This window comes from Mesoplodon densirostris, chromosome 11, assembly GCF_025265405.1.
Source record: "Mesoplodon densirostris isolate mMesDen1 chromosome 11, mMesDen1 primary haplotype, whole genome shotgun sequence".
In the NCBI taxonomy this organism is placed as follows: domain Eukaryota; kingdom Metazoa; phylum Chordata; class Mammalia; order Artiodactyla; family Ziphiidae; genus Mesoplodon; species Mesoplodon densirostris.
Window position 1 is genome coordinate 32,034,125 of NC_082671.1, and position 23,822 is coordinate 32,057,946.

General features: G+C 37.5%; 1 protein-coding gene across 1 annotated transcript in view; it reads left to right on the forward strand.

Moving 5' to 3' along the window:
• Nucleotides 1-3,744: 3,744 nt before the first annotated feature.
• The window catches only part of TSPAN8 (tetraspanin 8), a 162,896-nt gene continuing 142,818 nt past the window's right edge, over nucleotides 3,745-23,822 (forward strand). The window contains exon 1 of the mRNA XM_060114164.1: nucleotides 3,745-3,889. Coding sequence (XP_059970147.1) covers nucleotides 3,745-3,889 — 145 coding nt within the window. The remainder of the gene's footprint in view (nucleotides 3,890-23,822) is intronic.

Sequence of the window (23,822 nt, forward strand, 5' to 3'; positions counted from 1 at the left end):
CAAGCTTGGTGAATTAGGCAGACTATCTGGTTTCAGCACTTTGGCCTTTAATCTTGGCCTAGTGAATTCCTTGCTGTGTCACTTTAAGTTAGCTTCCTGCCTTTGTTTTGTCTTCAGAGGTTTTTTGTTTTGTTTTTGTTTTTAACAAAATCAAACATCCAGATTGACTAAATGTATAGCTCTCTCCATTTTCTTCTTCTACTTAAAAACAGAACTGGAATTTTGGGAAACTCAGTTACTTTCCTAGAAAGTATCTCCATAGTAAAATCAATACTGCTTAATAGGTAGTTGAAAAGTGCAAATATAAGCTGATGTATATAAGCACTGTTGAATAATAATCAATATAGAGGCTGCAAAGAACAAAGAGCTTTATTTGGGGTCTTAAGAATTGCGATTTGGGAGACACAGATTTGGATAAAACTGAAAGAGTGTTCCAGGGAAGAGAAAGAGTCAGGAGCTTATAAAGGCAAAGGCCACAAGGCTGTACTCTGACACAAGAAAGGAAATACTTCTCCTTAAGGGATAGGCTGTTATGAGTTGTTTTAGGTAAAGGGTCTGATAATAGATAGGCTGTCACAAGTTATTTTAGGGTAAGGGTCTGATAAGTATCTTGAGTTTCTGGCTGATGTTCTGGATGTGTTCGTTAGGACAATAAGAGCTCAAAAATTCAGATTCCATCCAGGCTGAGATGTGCATAAGTCACACTTCCTCTATGGCCACCAGGTTCCTTTTTAGAGAGCTCTCTTAGCAATACCAGCTCCGTTTGGATTTTCCTTTCACAATATGAAAAGGTGTTTTTTTTTTTTTTTTCTCCTTCCTCTTCTTATAAGCTTATTCTTTTCTTTTTTTTTTTTTTTTTCCATACACGGGCCTCTCACTGTTGTGGCCTCTCTCGTTGTGGAGCACAGGCTCTGGACGCGCAGGCTCAGCGGCCATGGCTCACGGGCCTAGCCGCTCCGCGGCATGTGGGATCTTCCTGGACCGGGGCACGAACCCGTGTCCCCTGCATTGGCAGGTGGACTCTCAACCACTGCGCCACCAGGGAAGCCCTATAAGCTTACTCTTATTGGTGGTTCTCTCTAGTTCTTATGTCCTTCAGCTCCCTGTTCAATCTGGTTGAGCTGATAACTAGGGTGGCCCCAACTTTCCATTCCTCCTAGAATCAGGGGGAAGGATACTTTCTTTGACACTGTTTTCCTTCTTTTATAAAATTGGGATTATTATAATAACTAACTAGGTTTCTCATGAGGCTTAATAACACAATGCAGAAAAACACTTAGCAGAGTGTCTGGCACATAGTAAGTGTTAAATAGATATTAATTATTGTATTTCAAAGTCCAAAATAAAATGTGGCAAACATTTACCTACCCAAACAGTGATTGTGATTGAGGGGGTGTGTCCCTTGCTGGAAATCAGAGTTTGTGGGTTTAAGTCTCAATATGGGATTCTAAATATTTAATTCAGGAGAATCCAGCCTATTTTTCTGAGCAGGAATAATTTCTATTCCTCTGAAGACCCAGATCTTTTGGGTGTGATGGGATGCTTTGTCCTGAGCATCAGGGCTGAACAAAGGGGAAGTGAGGAGCCCTCATCTTCCCAGGAAAAGAGAGTGTGTCTTAGATGTTCTAACCATTCAAGGTGGGTTTTACATTATGTCTAGGACCTGGGTAAGAGGCATGATGATAAAGACCTAGAGAGGGTAGATATCGCTTCTGGAATCTGTATGTGTATTGTGAGTCAGAATAGGTATATTGTAAAGGAGATGTGACACAGTCTGGGAAGGCAAATTATTCACTTACTGACTGTGATTTGCTTTGATGACAATGGAGTGGTTGCATGAGCAGAACCATCAGAGAGTTTTTTAGAAAAGAGTGAGATTGTTGGATTGAGGATATATGGAATGCCCACTGTGCTATGTGCTTAATGTGGGTTATCTCATGGGAACCTCACAACAACCATATGAGATGGCTATTATTACTCCCGTACACAGATGATAAAAAAGAGGCTACAAGAGGTTAATCCATTCTTCTGAGATGCATAGCAAGTAAATAACAGAGCTGGGATTAAAATTCAGTTCTCAGACTCTAAAGTTCATGTTCTTTTATTTTAACTTTTAATTATAGGTTAAAGGATGTTAAAATAGGATGTTCTTTTAAAATAGGATGTTTGGACAAAAAGACAGAAACACACACAGAGAAAATTCATATACTAAATACCTGGCATTTTGGGGTTGAGAAACAGCCTTAAAGGAAAAACCAAAAGCTCAGGGCACAAGAAATTGAAAACAGAGGCTGAGCCATGTTAACAAAAGTTGGGATTTGTGAATGGGAAATTGATCTGAACCACTGTGCCTTCAACCCTTCTTACTGCATCTCACACACCTCTCATTTAGAGTGATGTGGCTGGAGAAAAGGGAACCCTCTTGCACTGTTGGTGGGAATGTAAATGGATACAGCCACTATGGAGAACAGTATGGAGGTTCCTTCAAAAACTAAAAATAGAACTACCATATGACCCAGCAATCCCACTACTGGGCATATACCCTGAGAAAACCATAATTCAAAAAGATACATGCACCCCAATGTTCATTGCAGCCCTATTTACAATAGCCAGAACATGGAAGCAACCTAAGTGTCCATCGACAGACGAATGGATAAAGAAGATGTAGCACATAGATACAATGGAATATTATTCAGCCACAAAAAGGAACAAAACTGAGTTATTTGTAATGAGGTGGATGGACCTAGAGTCTGTCATACAGAGTGAAGTAAGTCAGAAAGAGAAAAACAAATACCGTATGCTAACGCACATATATGGAATCTAAAAAAACGGTACTGATGAAACTAGTGGTAGGGCAGGAATAAAGATGCAGATGTAGAAACTGGACTTGAGGACATGGCGGGGGGAAGGGGAAGCTGGGATGAAGTGAGAAAGTAGCATTGACATACATACACTACCAAATGTAAAATAGATAGCTAGTGGGAAGCTGCTGCATAGCACAGGGAGATCAGCTCGATGCTTTGTGACCACCTAGAGGGGTGGGATAGGGAGGGTGGGAGGGAGACGCAAGAGGTAGGGGATATGGGGATATATGTATACCTATAGCTGATTCACTTTGTTGTACAGCAGAAACTAACACAATATTGTAAAGCAATTATACTCCAACAAAGATATTAAAAAATAAATAAATAAAGTGATGTGGTTGGGAGACAGCAGGATGCAGTAGAAAGAGTCTAGACTTCAGTGATGGATAAACTTGGGCTGAAAGTTTTTCAGTTAATTGGTGGCTCTGTGATATTAGGCAAATCACTTAACCTCTCTTAATCTGTCGAATGGGGATAATCACACATGTAGTTGAAGAGAAAAACTATGCGAATGATCTAGTATAATTATAATATTAATCATTCATGATCTCAGAAAATCCCTGCTTCTTCACATTGAACTAATCCACCCTCTCCTCCACTTATATTACCTTTTATCCTAGGGAGATAGATAGACTTTGAGATGGAAATTTGCAGGCGGGAGATTTATTTGGGAGTGTTCGCAGGAACAGCACCTGTAAAGGGAGGAGGGAAGCTGTACTGGGCAGTGGGAGAAGTTGATCTGTGCTGCATTCGCAACAGAAATCCCAGTGGATCCCATCCGGCACTCTGAAGCTGCGACGGCACTTTATGAATGTCCTGAGTTGAGCCTTTGGATGCCTTTTCCTCCAGCCATTGAATGCAGCTGCCTCCGGGACGGGGTATGGCTTTGGGAGAGACACCTCCATTCAGGCCATTCCCTGAAAGGGACTCTGCTGTGACCTGTCAGCAGGCAACACTGTTGGTGGCTGTAGGAAGTGGGGCTCCGGCAGCACACCACAGCAGCCACTGCATCTCTGTTGTCCCAGGTTAGCTCATCATCCACTTGCATCCTTCACTGTCCCTTCACTGCTTCCTTCTCCTACCTCACTCCTTCAGTCTAGGGGACAGAGCATTCATGTTTACTATCTTTTGTGTACCTGGTACTGTGGTGGTATGTAGCACATATATAGTTATATGTGTTATGTAAGGCATATAACATATGCAAAAAAAATCTTATTTAACCCTGTGAAGGAGAAAAATTTGCCACCCCAAAGTGTGTCTCTTTGGCCTGAGGTTTCAATTAAGTTGATTATTTTATTTTATTTTATTTTTTTGTTTTGTTTTGTTTTTTTGCGGTACACGGGCCTCTCACTGTCGTGGCCTCTCCCGTTGCGGAGCACAGGCTCCGGACGCACAGGCTCAGCGGCCATGGCTCACGGGCCCAGCCACTCCCCTGCATGTGGGATCTTCCCGGACCGGGGCATGAACCCGCGTTCCCTGCATCGGCAGGCGACTCTCAACCACTGCGCCACCAGGGAAGCCCTAAGTTGATTATTTTTAAGGAACAGAAGAGTCAGGAAGTCTTTCTTTTTACTTCCCCCTTAGTTGCCTAAGGAATTTAAATGGAGGACCATTCCAGAAAGGGAGGTATCACCATAGTTCACTATAGTATGAACTAGGTATAGTAGACAAGGAGGAGTCTAGCAAAGTCTGCTTGTTAAAATTCCTCTCTGTGTCCCACTGTCTCTGCAGGGCTCAGCAAAGATTTATTTACCAAACATTTGCTTTTCTATCTTCATGTCACTTACTTTCCTCCTCTTCGAAGTTCCAAATCACTACTCCCAACATCTCTGTTGTCTTTAGCTGAAGGTGATATTTAAGGTGAAGTTTTCAGCCATTTTGGTGAGTTATTCAGTTTTCCTGGGTCTCTTCCATGTATATGTGTTATTAAACTTTCGTTTAATTTTCTCCTGTTAATCTGTCTCATGTCAATTTAATTCTTAGACCAGCCAGGAGAACCTAGAAGGATAGAGGAAAATTTCCTCCTCCCTGACTCTCCTCAAAACAGTTCTAAGAAGTAGGAAGAAACTGGTTTATAGAGTAACTTGCTAAAGGTAGCAAGAGCCAGGGCCATGTTTCAAATGCCAAGCAGTTTATGGCCAAAGGCCATGGCCCTCCCCCAACATTGCTACACCTCTTCTTTGCCTGCATCATCTCCATTCCATTTACAGTTTCCAATATGACTATTTCTAGTGTTCCCGCTGCAGATATCTCTAAAATACACCTTACCATGTAGCTTTTTGAAAATGTGTTTATTTTATTTAAAAATACCTACATCATCCCTTTTAATACACTGTATTTAATTTACAGGGAGTTATACAAGTTAAAGTCTGGTAATCATCAAGGATCTATAAATATTAAGGTGAAGACAAAATAATTTCATTATGTTTGTTGGAAGCTCACTAATTTAATTTAAAATTTTTTCATCAAAAATCCTTACAGTATGATAAAAATATATCTTTAGGTTGGGATCAGTTTTTTTGACCTCACATACTGAGTCATTAAATTCTGTCTTCCCTTAACTTTCAGTAATGGAGTTAAGAGAATCACCTTGGAGAATCACCTCTTGAAAGTAAAAACAATCAAAGAAGGTCATCTGACTATAATAAATTGTGAAGTTTTTCAAAAAATGAGGATAGTAAACTAATGTCAGCTTAGTAACAGATAAAAGGTAATTTTCTCTCCTTGATTTTTTTTCCCTGTGAATTTTCATAGTACTTCCTAACCCCAAACAGATCATCGTTGTTGTTTTAAAGAGGTGTCCAAGGGAGAAAAATGTTTCTTGGTCAAATTCTTTCCTTTCATAACTGTTGACAGTTTAATAAATCTTATAACAATTTCCAGTTCTATCCTTTCCTCCAAAGAAATCTTTAAAATATCTTTGAAAAACTTTTGTGTGTTAGTCCCACACATTATCTCTAAAATATATAGCTGTGAATCAAACTTTCAAATCAGTGCCTTCTTTTCCCTACTGTAAATGGTAACATAATTCTTTAGTATTCTTTGGACACTAAATTTCCAAGTCCCAGACGCTACTGGTTTTTTATACCCACCTATCAAATCAACAAATCCTGCTTATTACAGAGATGCCTCTAGAGAATGCTGAAAAAAATCTTATTGCTTCTTTGCTCCATGGAAGGAGCTACCTTCTATTTTGTGCAGTTCCCTACAAAGAGTAGATTTAAGAAACAAAACTCACCTGTCAAAGTCAAAATCATGGTGCTTACCAGGGAAATGTGGCAAAGTCCATGGCCAACATGCCTCTTTTTCTTCCATTCTAGGAGCAATGGCAGAAGTGAATTTTAGTTTCTGACCTAGTAGTTCATTTGGTTTTTCAGGTAGTTCACTTTTTAAACAAAAGATTTTTATTTTATATTGGACTATAGTTGATTTGCAATGTTGTGTCAGTTTCAGGTGTACAGCAAAGTGATTAAGTTATACATATATCTATTCTTTTTTTTTTTTTTTTTTTGCGGTACGCTGGCCTCTCACTGCTGTGGCCTCTCCCGTTGCAGAGCACAGGCTCCGGATGCGCAGGCTCAGTGGCCATGGCTCACAGGCCCAGCTGCTCCCTGGCATGTGGGATCTTCCCGGACCGGGGCACGAACCCGTGTCCCCTGCATCGGCAGGCGGACTCTCAACCACTGTGCCACCAGGGAAGCCCCCATATATCTATTCTTTTTCAGGTTCTTTTCCATATAGGTTATTACAGAGTATTAAATAGAGTTCCCTGTGCTATACAGTAGGTCCTTGTTGATTATCTATTTTATATACAGTAGGATGTATATGTTAATCCCAACCTCCTAATTTATCCCTACTCCCTTCCCCTTTGTTCTTTTTCTTTTTAAACATCTTTATTGGAGTATAATTGCTTTACAATGGTGTGTTAGTTTCTGCTGTATAACAAAGTGAATCAGCTATACATATACCTATATCCCCATATCTCCTCCCTCTTGCGTCTCTCTCCCACCCTCCCTATCCCACCCCTCTAGGTCCTCATACTTGCAGCTAGACTCCTGGGAAGTCTGTCCCCAGGAGCCTTCTCTGCTAGAGTTTCCTAAACGTTTACTTCATGCAGACTGGCCACCCAGTATTATAGCAATATAACTTTTGGAAGGCTCTCTGTTTCTTTCATGCCATGTCCTTCTCCATTATTTTGTTTCATTTAAAACCAATAGTACTTTTTTTTTCTTAAGTACCCTACTGGTTAAGCATTTTCCATCAGCATCTCAAAAAAGAGAAAGTGTTTTTGAGTTTTGACCACCCTGACTAGTAAAAACATTGAAGCACAAAATGATTTAAAGTTTGTATGCTTTAAAGATCAAGTAATTAAAAAATACTCTTTGTTCTTAGTTTTATGTGTAGGAAAATGTTGAGGTTAATTCACTGACCGTGTGGGATAATTTGACTCTCAATCAGTAAATTTAAAAGATCTTTCATAACATAAAAAAGATCCAGCCCTGCCAAGGACAAATGACTGGCACTGAAATTCCTTTGTTAGCTTAAGTCATTGATATGTAAAACAAAAGAAAATTCTTTGGCAGAAAACAGAAGAATGTCCAGATGGTTTCTATCTATTTTCTCATTGATTGTATAATTAAAATCCCCTTTAATCATCAGAAAAATTGAGATAGAATGCTTGTAATAGAACAGTACTGTGTTTTAAAGAAATACTTCTTTTGTGGTAGGTTCACTAGTAATGAAGTAAGAAAAATTGAGATAGAATATTTGTAATAGAACAGTACTGTGTTTTAAAGAAATACTTCTGTAGTAGGTTCACTAGTAATGAAGTACTGGCAGCAATATTTTGTGAATTTGCCCTGTGCAGAAAAGATATCCAGATAGTTCACCAGGGGATGTGACTGTCTACTTGTAGCATTATGTTGGTTGTGTCAGATAAGATCAAACACTGATCCATTAAAATTGATATGAATTAGCAATGATCACCTGATTTTCACGTAATATTTTTCCTTACCTGAAGCAGGATTCACACCTTAGATTAATTAAGAGGTGGATTAGTTTCTTTGTGAGGTTAGTTACTAATAAAAGCACTAATAAACTAGTTAGTAAACTAATTATGATGACTTATGTCATCAACAATTATGAGGTGGAATTTACTTACTCAGGGAAATGACCTAATCTTGCTACACTATATTCTGTGAAATGATGTTTCTGCTGATCAACATGAATGATATTGGTCAACGGAACTACATTCCCTTGTGTTCCTTCTTCATTCTACATCATTAGGTTGTATATTATTACTCTATACATACAGAATGTGCATGTATATGCATGATTTTAGTTGATGATGACTTCATCTTTTTAGCTTGAGTGACTACTTAGAACTTTGTGGTGACCTTGCATGACATTACATCTATGTCTAGATCCAGATCTAGATCTCTTTGTATCCTTCGTTTATAAATGGTGTCAGTAATGGTTTTAAAGTGGAAAACAAACAAACAAAAGCAAAAATTACAGCGACTGATCTATAATTTCTAGGGTGTTTTTTTACTTAGTGGTTATTTTCAAGGTCTTTACTTTGGTCTGAGGAATGAGGCCATATCGTCATGATTTAGGATGCTGATGAGACAAAATACAGGAACATAGGATCTCCTTCCCAGCAGTTCTGAGAAAAGGTTATAGGGGTAAAGTTATGGTGGACCCAGTACTACAGAGAAAGCAGTACTGTTATTCTAGTTGCTGGGTTCAGGAAGAAGGAGTGGAGAAAAATGAGGATAGGTTTTTTTTTGTGTGTGTGTGTGGTACGCGGGCCTCTCACTGCTGCGGCCTCTCCCGCCGCGGAGCACAGGCTCCGGACGCGCAGGCTCAGCGGCCATGGCCCACGGGCCCAGCCGCTCCGCGGCATGCGGGATCCTCCCAGACTGGGGCACGAACCCGCGTCCCCTGCACAGGCAGGCGGACTCCCAACCACTGTGCCACCAGGGGAGCCCAGGGTTTTGTTTTTTTTATGGCTCCTTGCAAGCTCCTCGTGTGGTTTCTGATGGGTAATGACTCACAAAAGGCACAAGAGGATAGGGTAAAAATCATAGGTTCAAATAACTGCTATGCTTATTAAGTATTTACTATAAGCCGTGTGCAGTGCTAAGGACGTCAGACGGATGATCTCATTTAACAGCCAGAGATGTATACTGTCATTATCCCCATACCATGCACGAGGAGAGAAGAGGTTTAGGGAAATTAGTTAATTTGGAGGATCTGCAATTCAAATCTGAATAATTTGACGTGAGAAGCATGTCTCAGTCATTACATTGTTCTGCCTCAAAGAAGGACTTTGAAACATCTGTATCGATACCAGGGAACATTCCAAGAAGGGAAACTGCTGTCTGCTTCTGTCTGTTGCTTTCCTTTCCTCTCTCTGAGCCTAGGAGGTTCAACAGGGAGTAATGGTCATAGGAAAGATTGGAAAGGGGGTTTATGGCACTCAGGGTTTGCCCTGTAGTGACTCTGCTTGTCAGTTGCAAGAATGCCTCAATACCTGCTGTGTATTTCCAAGCCAAGATTTGTTTTTGTGTAGGTTTTGTTTGATTTGGTTGTATGTGACTGTTGTTTTAGCTAATAACTTAGAACTCTGTGGTGATTCTGCAACATGACCTATTTTTTAGCACACTGCTTTATTTAATTTTCCGATAATCCAAGGAGGCAGATATTATTACTATATTTCCTCAATTCATTGCATCCTCCCTTCCCCTCATATTTTAATATCGCTAAGTCAGAATGTCTTTTGGAATTGATGGTATGTACAAATCTAGTTTAGTTGGTGGTACTGTTTTTTCTTTTACTTAGTGGCCCATAGAATAATATCACAGCTTTAAAAAAGATGGTGTTTTGGATGCAATGAGATACAGTATCTCCATTTTTCAGAGGCAACTGTAGAGATTAAATAATTTTTTTAGGTTACCCAACTAGAGATTGGTTGTGACAGGTAATGGATAGCTGTTGAGAAAATCAGTTTATTTTTCATCCTGGGCACAGTTGATCTATATTTTAAAACCTCTCTTGCAGTTAAGTTAGGCATGAGGCACAATTCTGGACAATGGAACATAGATGGATAACTGGACCCACAGAAACCACTTGATTTTCTCCACTCTTTCTTTTTCCTAGTCAGCCAGTTGGACACCAATGTCCAAGGCAAACGTGGGAGCCCCCTGTTGAAGACAGCTGAACTTCTGCCAATACAGCTCATGAATGACTCCATGGAACAGAGCTGCCTTCCCTCCCCCACATTCTTTAGTCTACAGACTGGCTTTACATGCATGAGAGAAAAACATATTGTGTTAAAAAACTGAAATTTGGGGATTAATGGAGCCTTGTAAATGCGTTTCAAATTATACTTATATAGAAACTTCTCTAATCTTAATGATTTTCTGGTGTTACATTTTCCAGCCTAGTCAGTAAATTTTCTATCCATTCAATGACCTTAGTTACTATATAACTGATTTGTGTAAATTATCAAATAATAATTTTTATTAAAATTCTTTTGAGAACAGGGTCTGAGGTTTTCTTATTTACCACTGTATTCACAGCTCCCTGGCACAGTATCTAGTGCATGGTAGACACTCAGAAAATATATGCTACTCTTGTTAAAGGGGTAGCATGGGGTAGTGGAAGGGATGTTGAATTAAGTGCTAAAATGTGTCCCTAATATGGAATCTCTGAGTCTCAATTTTCCTCATTTATAAAATAAGAATACTATTATTCCATTTACTTAAAAGGATTCTATGATGATCAAATGAAATAATATATACATGAGTGCTTTGTGAAACTGTAATGTAAGATACTAGTACCACTACTGGAATTAAATGTGTAGAGTTCAGGAGACTATTTAAAACATATATTTTCCCACAACTGTTTGGCTTTAGTACAGACTTTACATTACATATGGGTGATAAAACTGAATCATATGTCTTTTTGCCTTGGAACATGAGGGAAGTTGAACCTCAGTAAAACTTGTGTGCTCATCCTTGCTTAGGTCCCAGAGTTATCCTGTTTTCTGAGCATGTCACAGTCACATGGAAATGCATTCAGCAAGTACTTAAAAGAAGGATATAAAGAACAACAGAAGCACCAGAAAAAGTTAAAAACCACATAATGAATAATCTTTTAGATAATTTATTTGAGAAAAACAGAATTCAAGTTTGGAAGTCTTTTTTCTTCCTTTCTGAATGTTGCTGTATCTGCCTTAGAAGGAGCAACACGTTAATAGTCAAAAGCAGATTAGTGTTTGAGTAAGTGTCCTTCCCATCAACGTCTGATTTCCCTTCGGTTCTGTGTAAGAAAGGGCTCATTACTTTCATTGGCATAAGCTTCTGATTTTGAAAAGTGTTTGGTTGGAATGTGCCCTGTGGTACTGAGTATTCTCCTTGTTAATGTACCTTGTATATTGGATGTGTTGTCGAGTTTATTTGGACCCTCTCTAAGTGCTAGCAGTGAAATTATCTTGGATTGCTTTCCTTCAAACGTGAATCTTTTGTCACTGCTGGATGCGATGTTTTTATTGCCAAATTATAGGACCACATGTGTGGGATATTTTCAGGCAGCAATATATGGTGCTGTAGCAAGAGAAGGCAATAAAGCTTTAGGTTTTGGTAATGAACTGAATGGCTTACTCCCTTTTCCAACAAACAATTCCAGAAACAAAATGTTTTCTCCTGAGCTTAAATGAAAAGCAGATACAACAAAGGCTTTAAACTGAGAAATAATAGATTCCCTGGCATCAGGTACTGAAGAAATTGTACATTATTTAGACTTCTCAAAAAATTGGCTATGCTTCTTAGCTGGGGGTCCAAAAATTCTCTGGAAATTATTGTCTATGTTAACCATAAAACTACTAAACAGTTTATTATTGTCAAATTCACTTAAAATGAATAACCTTGATCTCTAAGTAATTCCCTTTAGGGAATCTCCTGTGGTAAGAATATATTTTAGAAGTCCATTGTTAAGCATTTCAATAAATCAATATGATTGAGGAAAATTTGATATTCCTATGGAAATTTCCATGCTTTCATTGCTCTTTCCATATTATTAAGATTAGTGATTCCCATGCTAAAGAATCTGGGACTAACATTTTCTCAGTTTAAAGTATGGTTTATGAATACTGATGGAAAGAATGTTACTGTGGAAATTCATTTGTTTTCCTTAGTCTACATTATCTATCTTCTTATTCTCCTAGTTTACCTTAAACTCCTGTCAACCTAAATTAGTTCTGTTATCCAATCATAGCTATAGCCTACATATTTACCATGAGAGGGAGGCAGGCCCCAAATATTTGCTTAATCTAGTTTTCTGATGGAGCCTTATAAAAGTTATTGTTGAGATCGTATAGAGAAAGTATAATGCAGATTTTAGTGATAGGTAAACAACCATCCGTGTTTGCCCAGGACTGAGGAGTTTCCTGGGACATGGGACAGTTCTCTGAAAACTTGAACAGTCATCCTAGTGTATTAATAATATACATTAAAAATTATATGAAAAATACCTAACTCGATAGCATAACATTAATTATGAAATATATATCCCAAGTGGGTCTTCAGTTTTTGGGGGATTACCATTAGGATTTAACTAATTCTTTGAAATATTACTTATTTTTTTTTTTAAACCCACATTTGTTTATTTTTATTTATTTTTGGCTATGTTGGTTCTTTACTTCTGTGCGAGGGCTTTCTCTAGTTGTGGCAAGTGGGGGGTCACTCTTCATCGCGGTGCGCGGGCCTCTCACTATCGAGGCCTCTTTTGTTGCTGGCGCACAGGCTCCAGATGCGCAGGCTCAGTAGCTGTGGCTCACGGGCCCAGTTGTTCCGCGGCATGTGGGATCTTCCCAGACCAGGGCTCGAACCCGTGTCCCCTGCATTAGCAGGCAGATTCTCAACCACTGCACCACCAGGGAAGCCCTGAAATATTACTTATTTAAGTATTGATCTTCTTAGCAAGGAGATAATTGGATATTTCTGACTTTAAAAAAAATTTAGTTATTTATAGATCTATATTTAGCCCAGATTTTACTATGTTAAAAATACAGAATTTGCTGTAAACCTTTTACATTATTTCTTAGTTTTCATTCAATAAAACATAAGAAATTACTGACCAAGAACCTCATTAAGAAATATTTTTTATTAATTTCTTTTCCAGTTGCTTATTTTCTGTGTTGAGATATTTACTTTTAGAGGTCACTAAACATATTTCTACTTCTTTGTGAGTCTGAGCAGAGTAATTATGAAGTTCCCCATGTACTGTTTTTGCTGAGAATCAGACACTCGGGTTTTACATGTCTGAAAAATAAATCTCTTGTCAACACTCCTTACTCCTTTTTCTTTTCCCAGAGCTCTGGTTTGTGAAACAGGCTTGATGTGCGTTGGCTTTCTCTTATAGACAACTCTGCTCCCTCTCATGAAATGCTGTAATCCAAAACTCCAAAGAGCTTGAATTATCCCAAATATTGAGTATTTTAAGATTTATTTCAGTGAGACATAGCATATGAGACAAAGAATACCTAGCAGATTCCTGGAGACATTGAGCTTGGAGGAACCATCTTAGAAAAAAAGGCTCTCCTTTCTTAAACTTTAATCTGAAGGGCTTCCTTCTTTCAGAGTTGCAAAGAATCAATTTTAACCTGCAGGAGTAAAGTGGGTCATAATATTGAACATAAAATGTTACAAAAGCTCATTAATTCACTCTGGTTATAACTAATAGTTGCATTGTATGGGCACCCCTATCTGGTCCGTTTATTCCTGCTGATTGGACATGGAATGACAAATGCGTTGAATGTCCATTTCATTCCTGAAGGTGTGAAAGGAAAATAAAAATGGAGTTGGTACTAAGAGAGTTCTCTAAAATGGAGCCAGGGGGCCACTGAGGAAGTGTGACTTATGCACATCTCAACCCAGATGAAATCTGACCTTTGACCACTTACTGTCTTAACATAGACATCCAGAACATCTGTCCAAAGTTCCAGAAATGCAAGATACTTATCAAACGCTTACCCTAAATAACTCATGACAGCCTATTCCTTAAGGACAAGTATTTCTTTTCTTGTGTCAGAGTACAGCCTCATGGCTTTCCCTTTATAAGCACCTGACTCTTTCTTTTCCCCAGAACATTCTTTCAGTTTTACCCATATCCGTGTCTCCCAAATTGCAATTCTTAAGACTCCAAATAAGACTCTTTCCTTATTTGCAGGCTTCTGTGTGTTTTTGTTTTGTTTTATTTTTGTTTTTTGTGGGTTTCTTTTGTTTGTTTTGGTCAACAAAGAAAGTGAGAGGAAATAGAAGGTCCCCTTCTTTAGGAACTTAGGGAAATAGATGTTCTAATATTACATGTCAGGGGATGGCCATATTAAATGATAGAATTAGTTGTAACCACGTTTTCCTTTCTTTTGTAGTTCATGGGCTGTTTTGCCATACTGCACATAATCAAGGCCTCAACTGCCCTCTGTGGTCTTCTTCTCCTCTTCATTCTTTAATAGTGAGCAGACCCTAATATAAAAAAGGGCAAAGGCAATAAAAATGGAAGAGATATAATTACTAAAAAAAAAAAAAAGAGCAAAGAGTTGAACTGCATGCCATACCTAGTGTCAGGTGAAATACCGCTTTCAGGAAGAACTAGTATCATTTCCTTTGTAGGTCCTATGTAGGATCAATCTCTCAGTATATATATATTTTATAATTATATTTTAATTATATAATTATATATAATTATACTTTAAATATTTTAATGTTATTTAATTATATTTTAAATATTTTAGTTTTTAGTATATTTAATATTTTTAATATTCATATTATATATTTTTCCAATGATAAAAGACAGATTTTAATTATATCACAAATAGCTTTTTTAAAAAATTGGTGTATAATTGCTTTACAATATTATGTTAGTTTCTGCTGTACAGCAAAGTGAATCAACTACATGTGTACACATATCCCCTCCCTCTTGGACCTCCCTCTCAGCTCCCCCCATCCCACCCATCTAGGTCACCACAGAGAATTGAGCTGAGCTCCCTGTGCTATACAGCAGGCTCCCACTAGCTATCTGTTTTACACATGGTAGTGTATTTATGTCAATCCCAATCTCCCAATTTATCCCACCCCCTCTTCCCCCTCTGTGTCCACACATCTGTTCTCTATGTCTGTGTCTCTATTCCTGCCCTACAAATAGGTTCATCTGTACCATTTTTCTAGATTCCACATATATGCATTAATATATGATATTTGTTTTTCTTTTTCTGACACTTCACTCTGTATGACAGACTCTAGACACTATAAAACTCTTAGAGGAAAACATAGGCAGAACACTGTTTGACATAAATCACAGCAATATCCTTTTTGACCCACCTCCTAGAGTAATGGAAATAAAACCAAAAATAAACAAATGAGACCTAATTAAACTTAAAAGCTTTTGCACAGCAAGGAAAACCATAAACAAGACAAAAGACAACCCTCAGAATGGGAGAAAATATTTGCCAACGAAGCAACTGACAAGGGATTAATCTCCAAAATATATAAACAGCTCATGCAGCTCAATATCAAAAAACAAACAACCCGATCAAAAAATGGGTGGAAGACCTAAATAGACATTTCTCCAAAGAAGACATACAGATGGCCAAGAGGCACATGAAAAGATGCTCAACATCCCTAATTATTAGAGAAATACAGATCAAAACTACAATGAGGTATCACCTCACAAATAGCTTTTCACGACACTAATTTATATCTACAGATCTGGCTGTAGATATATTCCTTGAGTGTAAAATAGATATAGATAGATAGGTAGAAAGATAGATGGATAGATAAACAGATAGATAGGTAGTCTTCTGTAAGGGAATAAAGCTGCATACTAACTCAGCAGTATTTCACGATGCCTTTTCCTACTGCAGTAGTTCAGTCGCCTATTCAGGATTTCTACCTGACAGTTGCACAAAAAATGTTACTTGTTTTTGACTTTTTTTAATTATTTTTTTTAAAAAAATAATTAATTAATTAATTTTTGGCTGAGTTGGGTCTTCGTTGCGGCACGCAGGGTTTCTCTAGTTGTGGTGAGCGGGCACGACTCTGTTGCGGTGCACGGGGTTCTCATCACGGTGGCTTCTCTTGTTGCAGGGCACAGGCTCTAGGTGCGTGGGCTTCAGAAGCTGTGGCTCGAGAGCTCTAGAGCATGGGCTTCAGTAGTTGTTGCACACAGACTTAGTTGCTCCGTGGCATGTGGGATCTTCCTGGGCCAGTGATTGAACCCGTCTCCCCCGCATTGGCAGGCAGATTCTTAACCACTGCGCCACCAGGGAAGTCCCTTGTTTTTGACTTTTGAAGAGTAAATTTGTGTTTCTCTCTTTGGGTAGTAATGGGAAAACCAGGAAATGTGAATTTTAACCCCTAATGACCACCCTTAAGATTTTGTTTCCAGGTCATTCTTTTTTTAATGGTTAATAGTCTTCCTTATAGTCCTAAGCAATGTATAGCAAGCTATCTATATCCTAAGAAATGTAAATCATACATTATCTTTATTCAGAATTAGAACATCTTCTGGGTTTTCCTCTCCAGCAAATTATTCTTTAACCACATGTACTAAATTATTCATTCCCACCTGTCAGCAGTTTTTCAAATGGAGCAATGGAGGAAGCCTGAAGTGGTCAATGGTTAGCTGTTCTCTGGACAGTCATAAATATACAGTATGTGTAGCTCAGTACCCATGATAAGGGCAGAGTGCCAGAAGTAATTAGGCATCAGGGCTGTGCAAAAGTAAGCTGAGGGGTTAAAAAGGAAGTAAATAAACACAGCATTTCCTTCTGATGGCATCTTTTGTCAGGCATGCTGTTTCCAAGGAAAGGGTAATAGTTCTTCACCAGACTTTAATACTGAAGCAAATTAACCATCCTGTACTTGTGGGGCCCAAAGAAAAGTATTCTGAGTCTTTCTTCCTTACTTTGTTTAGATAAATGAATTAGACATGAGAGATCTCTAGGAATCTCTGTCTTTCAGAATATCTATTGGGGAAGAAAATCTGAGGAATTCGACATCTTGATGAAATGAGAGCTAGTGAAGTCCACGAGAGCAATGCTGGAGGAAGTGGGACCTGATAAGTTCTGAGTCTTTCTTGTCTTCTCAACATTTTACTGAGGTTGCAGAAGAACCTGCTGTTCTTTGGCAAATAAAAATTGTATGTATTTAGGTTGTACAACATGATTTTTTGAGGTGTACGATGTGATGATTTAATATATGTATACATTGTAAAATAATTGCCACAGTGAAGTTAATTAACACATTAATTAACTCACACAGTTACCATTTGTGTGTGTGTGTATGTGTGTGTGTATGTGTGTAGAGTCTTAGCAAATTCCAAATACACAATACAGTATTATTAACTACACTCATCTACATAATGGGAGAAAATATTTGCAAAACATATATCTGATAGGGGTTAATATCCAAAATATATAAGGAACTCATACAACTCAAATAGCAAAAACAAAACAAGAAAAAACCCAAATAATTTGATTGAAAAATGGCCAAAGGACCTGTATAGGTATTTTTCAAAGATGACATACAAATGGCCAACTGGTAGATGAAAAGGTGCTCAACATCACTAATTATGAAGAAAATGCAAATCAAAACACAATGAAATATCACCTCACACCTGTTAGAATGGCTATCATCAAGAACACTGAGATAACACACGCTGACAAGGATGTGGAGAAAAGGGAACCCTTGTGCACTATTGGTGGGAACGTAGATTAGCGCAGTCACTATGGAAAACATTATGGAGAGTCCTCCAAAAACTAAAAATAGAACTACCATATGATCCAGCCATTCCACTGCTGGGTACATATCCAAAGGAAATACTATTCTTTGAACTTGCCAAGATCCCATGCTAAGCCTCAGAGACTTTGCATTTGCTGTTCTCTCTGCCAGGAATGCTCCTTCTCCAAATCTCAGAGTGGGTCTTTCACCCTCCTCATTCCAGTCTCAGCTCAAGTGTCTTCTCAGGGAGGTCTTGCCTTGTAGACCACACTATCTGCTTTACTGTTTCCACTAGAACACTTACGACAGAGAGTCTGAGACTGCACAGCTGTATTCACTCACTCATTTAGTATCTGTCTCAGCCACTAGAATGTAAGTTCCATGTGGGCTGGAGGTTTGTCTAGTTTATGACTGCACCCCCAGCCACATATACTTCAGGTGCTTGATAAATGCGTGTTGGTGAATGAGTGATTGAATTTAGGGTAAAATAGAAAATGTCATATATTAGCTCTTTTACCATAAGGAGGAAATACTAATTTTTCAAGTAAGAAGCACAAAGAATCTGTTTCTGGCTTTAACATATGCCAAGATCAAGTGAGAAATTGTAAATTATAATAGACACTAGATGGTGAGTTGTATTGGAACAAAGGTCCGACTGGGAAAAAAAATGACTCTTAAGGTCTAAATCAGAAGAAGATCCTGGATTTGCTTCCTCTGCAGTCAATCAACATCAGCATCATCCCGCCAGGAACACATGCTTTTTGACCAGTGAAACTGTACCTGCCTCTCTTCTGACAATACCTACAGGCAGCAAGGAAGAAGCAGGTGGTGACTGCAAATGAGAACGAGCATGAGAAGGGGCGTAAAGATTATGGGGCCATATAGGCTCTAAATCTCTTCCCAGCCTCACTTTAGTTAATCACCCAAGAGCATATGGCACTGATCACTCACTACTTCTTGAAAATATTCCTCCTTCTTGCCTTCTATGAAGATAGTTTCCTGATGTTTGTCTACTGCCCTGTTATCTTAACCAGCTCCTCTTCCTTGTCTACACCTTAAAAATTCACTAGAACTCTGTCCTCTGTCCTCTTCTCATTCAAATCCTGCCTAACAGCCTCCTCTGTCATCTTCATGCTGATGATAATTCCTTAACATATGCCTCTAGCATCAACATTTCTTTCGGTTCCCAGGTTTGAATTTCCAACTGTTACTTGATATCTTTGCATAGATTTTCCTTTTGGTACCTCAAGATTATGATGTGTCAAACCAAATATGTTATATTGTTTCTTCTACTTTTCTCATTTTATTGGGTTGGCCAAAAGGTCTGTTCGGTTCTTCTATACCATGTTATGGATATTTTCTAGTCAACTAAGGAGCTATCGACTTCTTATCCCACATCTCACTTGCTGTCTTTTGTTTTTCTCCTCATCTTCTTCTCAGTCACTCTGAAGCTTAGACTTTCATCATTTCCTATGTTGACTAATATAGTAACCAACATGGCTTCTGATATCATCATTTCCCTTTCCTGCAAACTCCTTGCTTTTTTTTTCCCCCCAGAAGAGGTTTCCAATTTCTTTATGAAGTCATAGAAATTCTCCTGAAATCTGGTCCCAAATATCTTTCTAGCTTCACATGCTCATAGTCTCAACACACCCAACCACACTAGATTGTTTGTGCCCCTTGGGTGTCCCCAGGTCTGTCTCCTCTGTGCCTTTAAGCACACCCTGGTCTCAGTTTATGTGCCTTTCCTTGAGTCTTTACATATAAAAAAAATCCCATTCACTCTTTGAGATGCTGTTTAAACGTCTACTATGAAGCCTCCCTTTGCACTTTGAGAGCTCATATCTCTCCATTTATTTAATTCTACCTTGTGTTAGGATGGTTTCTCCCTCACTAGACTGCAGTCCCCATTCAGATCAGTTGCCTGACCTGTCTCTCTGATTCCCTTCTTAGCATCTTCTAGTATAGTGTCTTGACTATAGTAGACATTCAATAAATGTTCCTTAAAATGACCTCTGTTGTATGTCTTGGGCTCATAGTAAAGTGCCCATTCTAAGTGATGGCTGATAAACTATTGAAGATTCATTGTCTCATATTTGTAGGATGCCATTCATAAGCTCTTCACATTTGGCAAAGTGGTTAAGACGTGGGCTATAGAATGAAGCAGATCTGAGGTTGAGTCCTGGCTTTGCCATATACTAGTTCTGAAGCCTTGGGCAAATTACTAACCTCTTGTAAACTTCAATTTATTTACATACAAATGGGGCATAATAATATTAGATAAGAATATCTAATGTAGGGTGGTTGTTAGGACTGATGAAATACTAATATAAAGTACCTAGCACAGTGTCTAGCACATAGTAGGTTTTCAATAAAAACGACTTATTATTTCAAGCTTCTAAATAGTTATGTCCAGTCCAAAGATATCTTCATATCGAATGTTAGCTGGAGAGCACACTTCCCATGTAACTACTTTATGTCTTTGGAAATAGATGTGTCTCGTGATACAACGTCTTTGATGGTATAATTTCTTGATATGCTTCTTGTCATTCTTGTCTTTTGTCTATGGTCTTTTGAAAAAGCAAGACACATAAGTATAAACATTATTCATGGCATAAACAATGCTCATCAATGATATGAAAACAAAACAATTGTAACCTGATGTGGATTACAAAGATAGCACACTGGAGTCACCAAGATTGTCCTTTTTACTTTCCTTTTGAACAGCCATTTAAAGCTAAATTAATTTAGATTGCTGAAATATAATCTTGGCTACAGTTTCTGGCATCTTAAAGGCAAAAGTAAAATTGCATTTAATTGGCTTCCCTGACTTTGGCAATAAATAGTATAATAGATTTTCCTTAGGAAATTTTGACATTTCCAAAAGAATCATGATTTTTTTTAACAGTCTCTAAAAGACTATATTTAAACCTAGGAAGAAAGAGAAGGAGAGAAAGAGGGAGAGAGAGAGAGAGAGAGAAGGAATCATGAGAGAAGTTTATATTCTGGCTCTGGACAAGTATAATTTTTGGACAAGAAATTGGGCTGAGGTGGTGTTTGTAAGGCAGTTTAAGCTTCATGAAAGGAAATTGGCATTACAAACACAGAGTTATTATCTGCATATGTGTTCATGTGGCATCTATCTATATGCTGTAAAAGAATTTAGAAAGAGATATTAAATTGACGTTATTGAACATGAAGGTTATCAGGTTAGCACTCCAAGGAACACTGTATCCTAGAGTCTCTAAGGAATCCCCAGAGTTGTCTAGCCAAGTCCTCTCCTCTGCCCAGAAATATACTTAAGGTCTACAAGGAAATGGCTTCTCTGGGTTCATCTAAAGGCTTTCCACAGGTAAAACCTGTTCGTTGATCTCAATGTGTAATAATCTTTCCTGGGAAAAATGCTTCCATTTCCTGAAAATCTAGTCATCATTGGTGTGAGGCTACTATTTTTGTGCCTCTCTTATCTGAACACAACTGTCTTATTTGCATGTGCACTTAAAAATTGCTATTAAAGAGTGAGTAGACTTACTGTAGTGATCATTTCACAATATATACATATTTTGAATCATTATGTTGTACACCTGAAACTCATATAATGTTATATGGCAATTATATCTCAATAAAAAATAGCAACGTATGTGCATGCAAATAGTTAAAACAAGATAGATATGTGCACATGGGAACAGGAAGTTTTCCCTTTCCTCACCCTTGTCTTACTCTTCAGAGGAAACTTTTTGATCTCAGGACCCTTTTAGACTCTTAGAAATTATTAAAGACCCCAAAGAGCGTTTGCTAATCTATCAATATTTATCACATTAGCAACTGAGAAAATTATAAAATATTTATTTATTAATTCATTTAAAAATAATGATAAACCCATTGCATATTAACATTAAAAAATGCCATTTAAGGAAAAAATAATGAAAAAGATTTTCCATGATAGTGAGAAGAATAGTATTGTTTGTTTTTGTACATCTCTTTAATGTCTGGATTAATACAAGGCAAGAGGATTCTCATCTCTGCTTCTGTGTTCAATCTGTTGTAATATTATTCATCATGTAGCCTCTAGAGAACTCCACTGTACAACGATGTCAATGTAAGATTGAAAAAGGAAAATAACATTTTGGTATTATCAGGAAAACAGTTTTGACCCGTGGATCCCCTGAAAAGGGTCTGTGGAGTCACTTGGTCCTGGGCTATATTTGGAGAATCACTTTCTCCAACAAAACTATTTTGGACCATTTCTGGATTTGTCTTTTCTGATTATTAAGTATTAATGTTAAATATTATGTTTACACCTCTAGTTGTTTACTTTTTAGTTAAAGTTGTATCTGATTGCTCCCCCTCCTTAAATTGTCTCCTGATAATTGTTAGACACTTCTCTTTCCTTCCAATTACATAAGATGAACACTTTGGTCCCCCTCCTCCATTTCTTCTTTTCCTGTCTCTTTTCAAAATCTGCCAACTGTACTAGGACTTTACATGTACCAGTACTTTACATGGTCAAGTTTTATAGCTTGAATTCTTTGCCATTGTTATAAACAGAGTTTTCATATCATTTCTGTAAATTGAATTTCAAATGGAAACTAATAAGAAGCATTTAAAATATGATGATTATGTAAATATTTGTTTGTGTAAAAATCCATGGAAAAAGAAACAGAATCAGAAGAGAGTGGCATTTATGTGATGGGTGAGAAGCACTATCTCTTTTTTAAAAAAATATATATTTCTGTATTTGCAATGTTTATGAATGCTTGTAATGTTTATATTCATGTATTGAGTAATTTAAAAATACAAATACATTTTATAAATGGTTAAAAAAAAAAAAGAAACAGAATCTTACATCCCTAAATCTGTACAGTTTGGAAGAAGTTGCTCTAAGCATAAAAGTCAAGCAGGTTGTCTTTCTCAGATGTCTATTGCCCCAAACAATGACTGGGTTTTTTTTTTTGTTTTGTTTTTTTTGCCACATGGCTTGTGGGATCCTAATTCCCCAACCAGGGATCAAACCTAGGTTCCCGGCAGTGAAAATGCAGAGTCCTAACCACTGGACTGCCAGGAAATCCCCAAACAATGACATTTTAATATGCTCCTACTTGGATCATAAATTTCTTCTACAGTTTTAAATTCTTTTTAGAGTTTCTAAATGCCTTTTGTGTTTTTTGTTTTTTTCAGAAAAAAACTTGTGCCTTAAAAAACTATATTCCTAAGATAATTCAGTTTCTTAATTATGCTATTTGTTATATACACCAATATGTGTCCTAGGCCTGCTGTAGAGGCATTATTATGGGTCGGCATTATTATGGGTTCTCTTGGATCTTATTTCTTCATTTTTTTTTTTTTTTTTTTTTTTTGGTTTCCTTCTTAATTTAAATGTAGTGTATCTTCAAGTAATGTTTTTTTTCACAGAAAGGGAAATATACCTACTGATTATCTGTAGGTACAAAAATGTTTTTATAACCTCTTTACAGTTTGATTGAAAATTTGGCTAGGTACAGAATTCTAAGTTGAAAATAATTTCCTGTTTTATCTGAGAAGCCATTGTTTCCTTAGTTTCCAAGAGTCAGTGTGTCTGATGAGAAATGTGATACTAATCTGTTTTTTCTTCCTTGTAGGTAACTTCTTTCTTCCTGTGGATACTTTTTGGTCATTTTGTTTGTCTTGCTATGCTGAAGTTTTATAAGTATGCCCTTAGGTATGGGTGTGATTTCGTTTATCCTGCTCTGCAGCCAGTGAGACAGTTTAATTTGAAGACTTATATTTTTGGTTCTGACAAGTTTTATTCTATTATTTCTTTTATTATTTCTTTCTCTTGATTTTGTTTGTCTCTGGAACTCTTATTAAGTGGAAATTGGATATCCTTGATTGATTATCTTTTTGTCATTTTTCTCTCATATTTTAAATAATTACATCTTTTTTCTTTACTTGTGCATTACCTTAACTTTTTCTTCCAGATTTCTAGTGAAAATTTATCTTGGCTATCAGATTATTATTTTCCAAGAGCTCTTTCTTTCTTATTACTCCTTTTTAAGCCTTTTCTTTATGTGTTATTAAAACCTTTCTTGATGTCATTGACAACATTAATTAAAAACTCTCTTGATTGGATCTGAATTATTTTTGTTTCCTCTTGGGTCAGTTCTATTTTTATTCAGCTTGATCCTTTTCCTTGGCT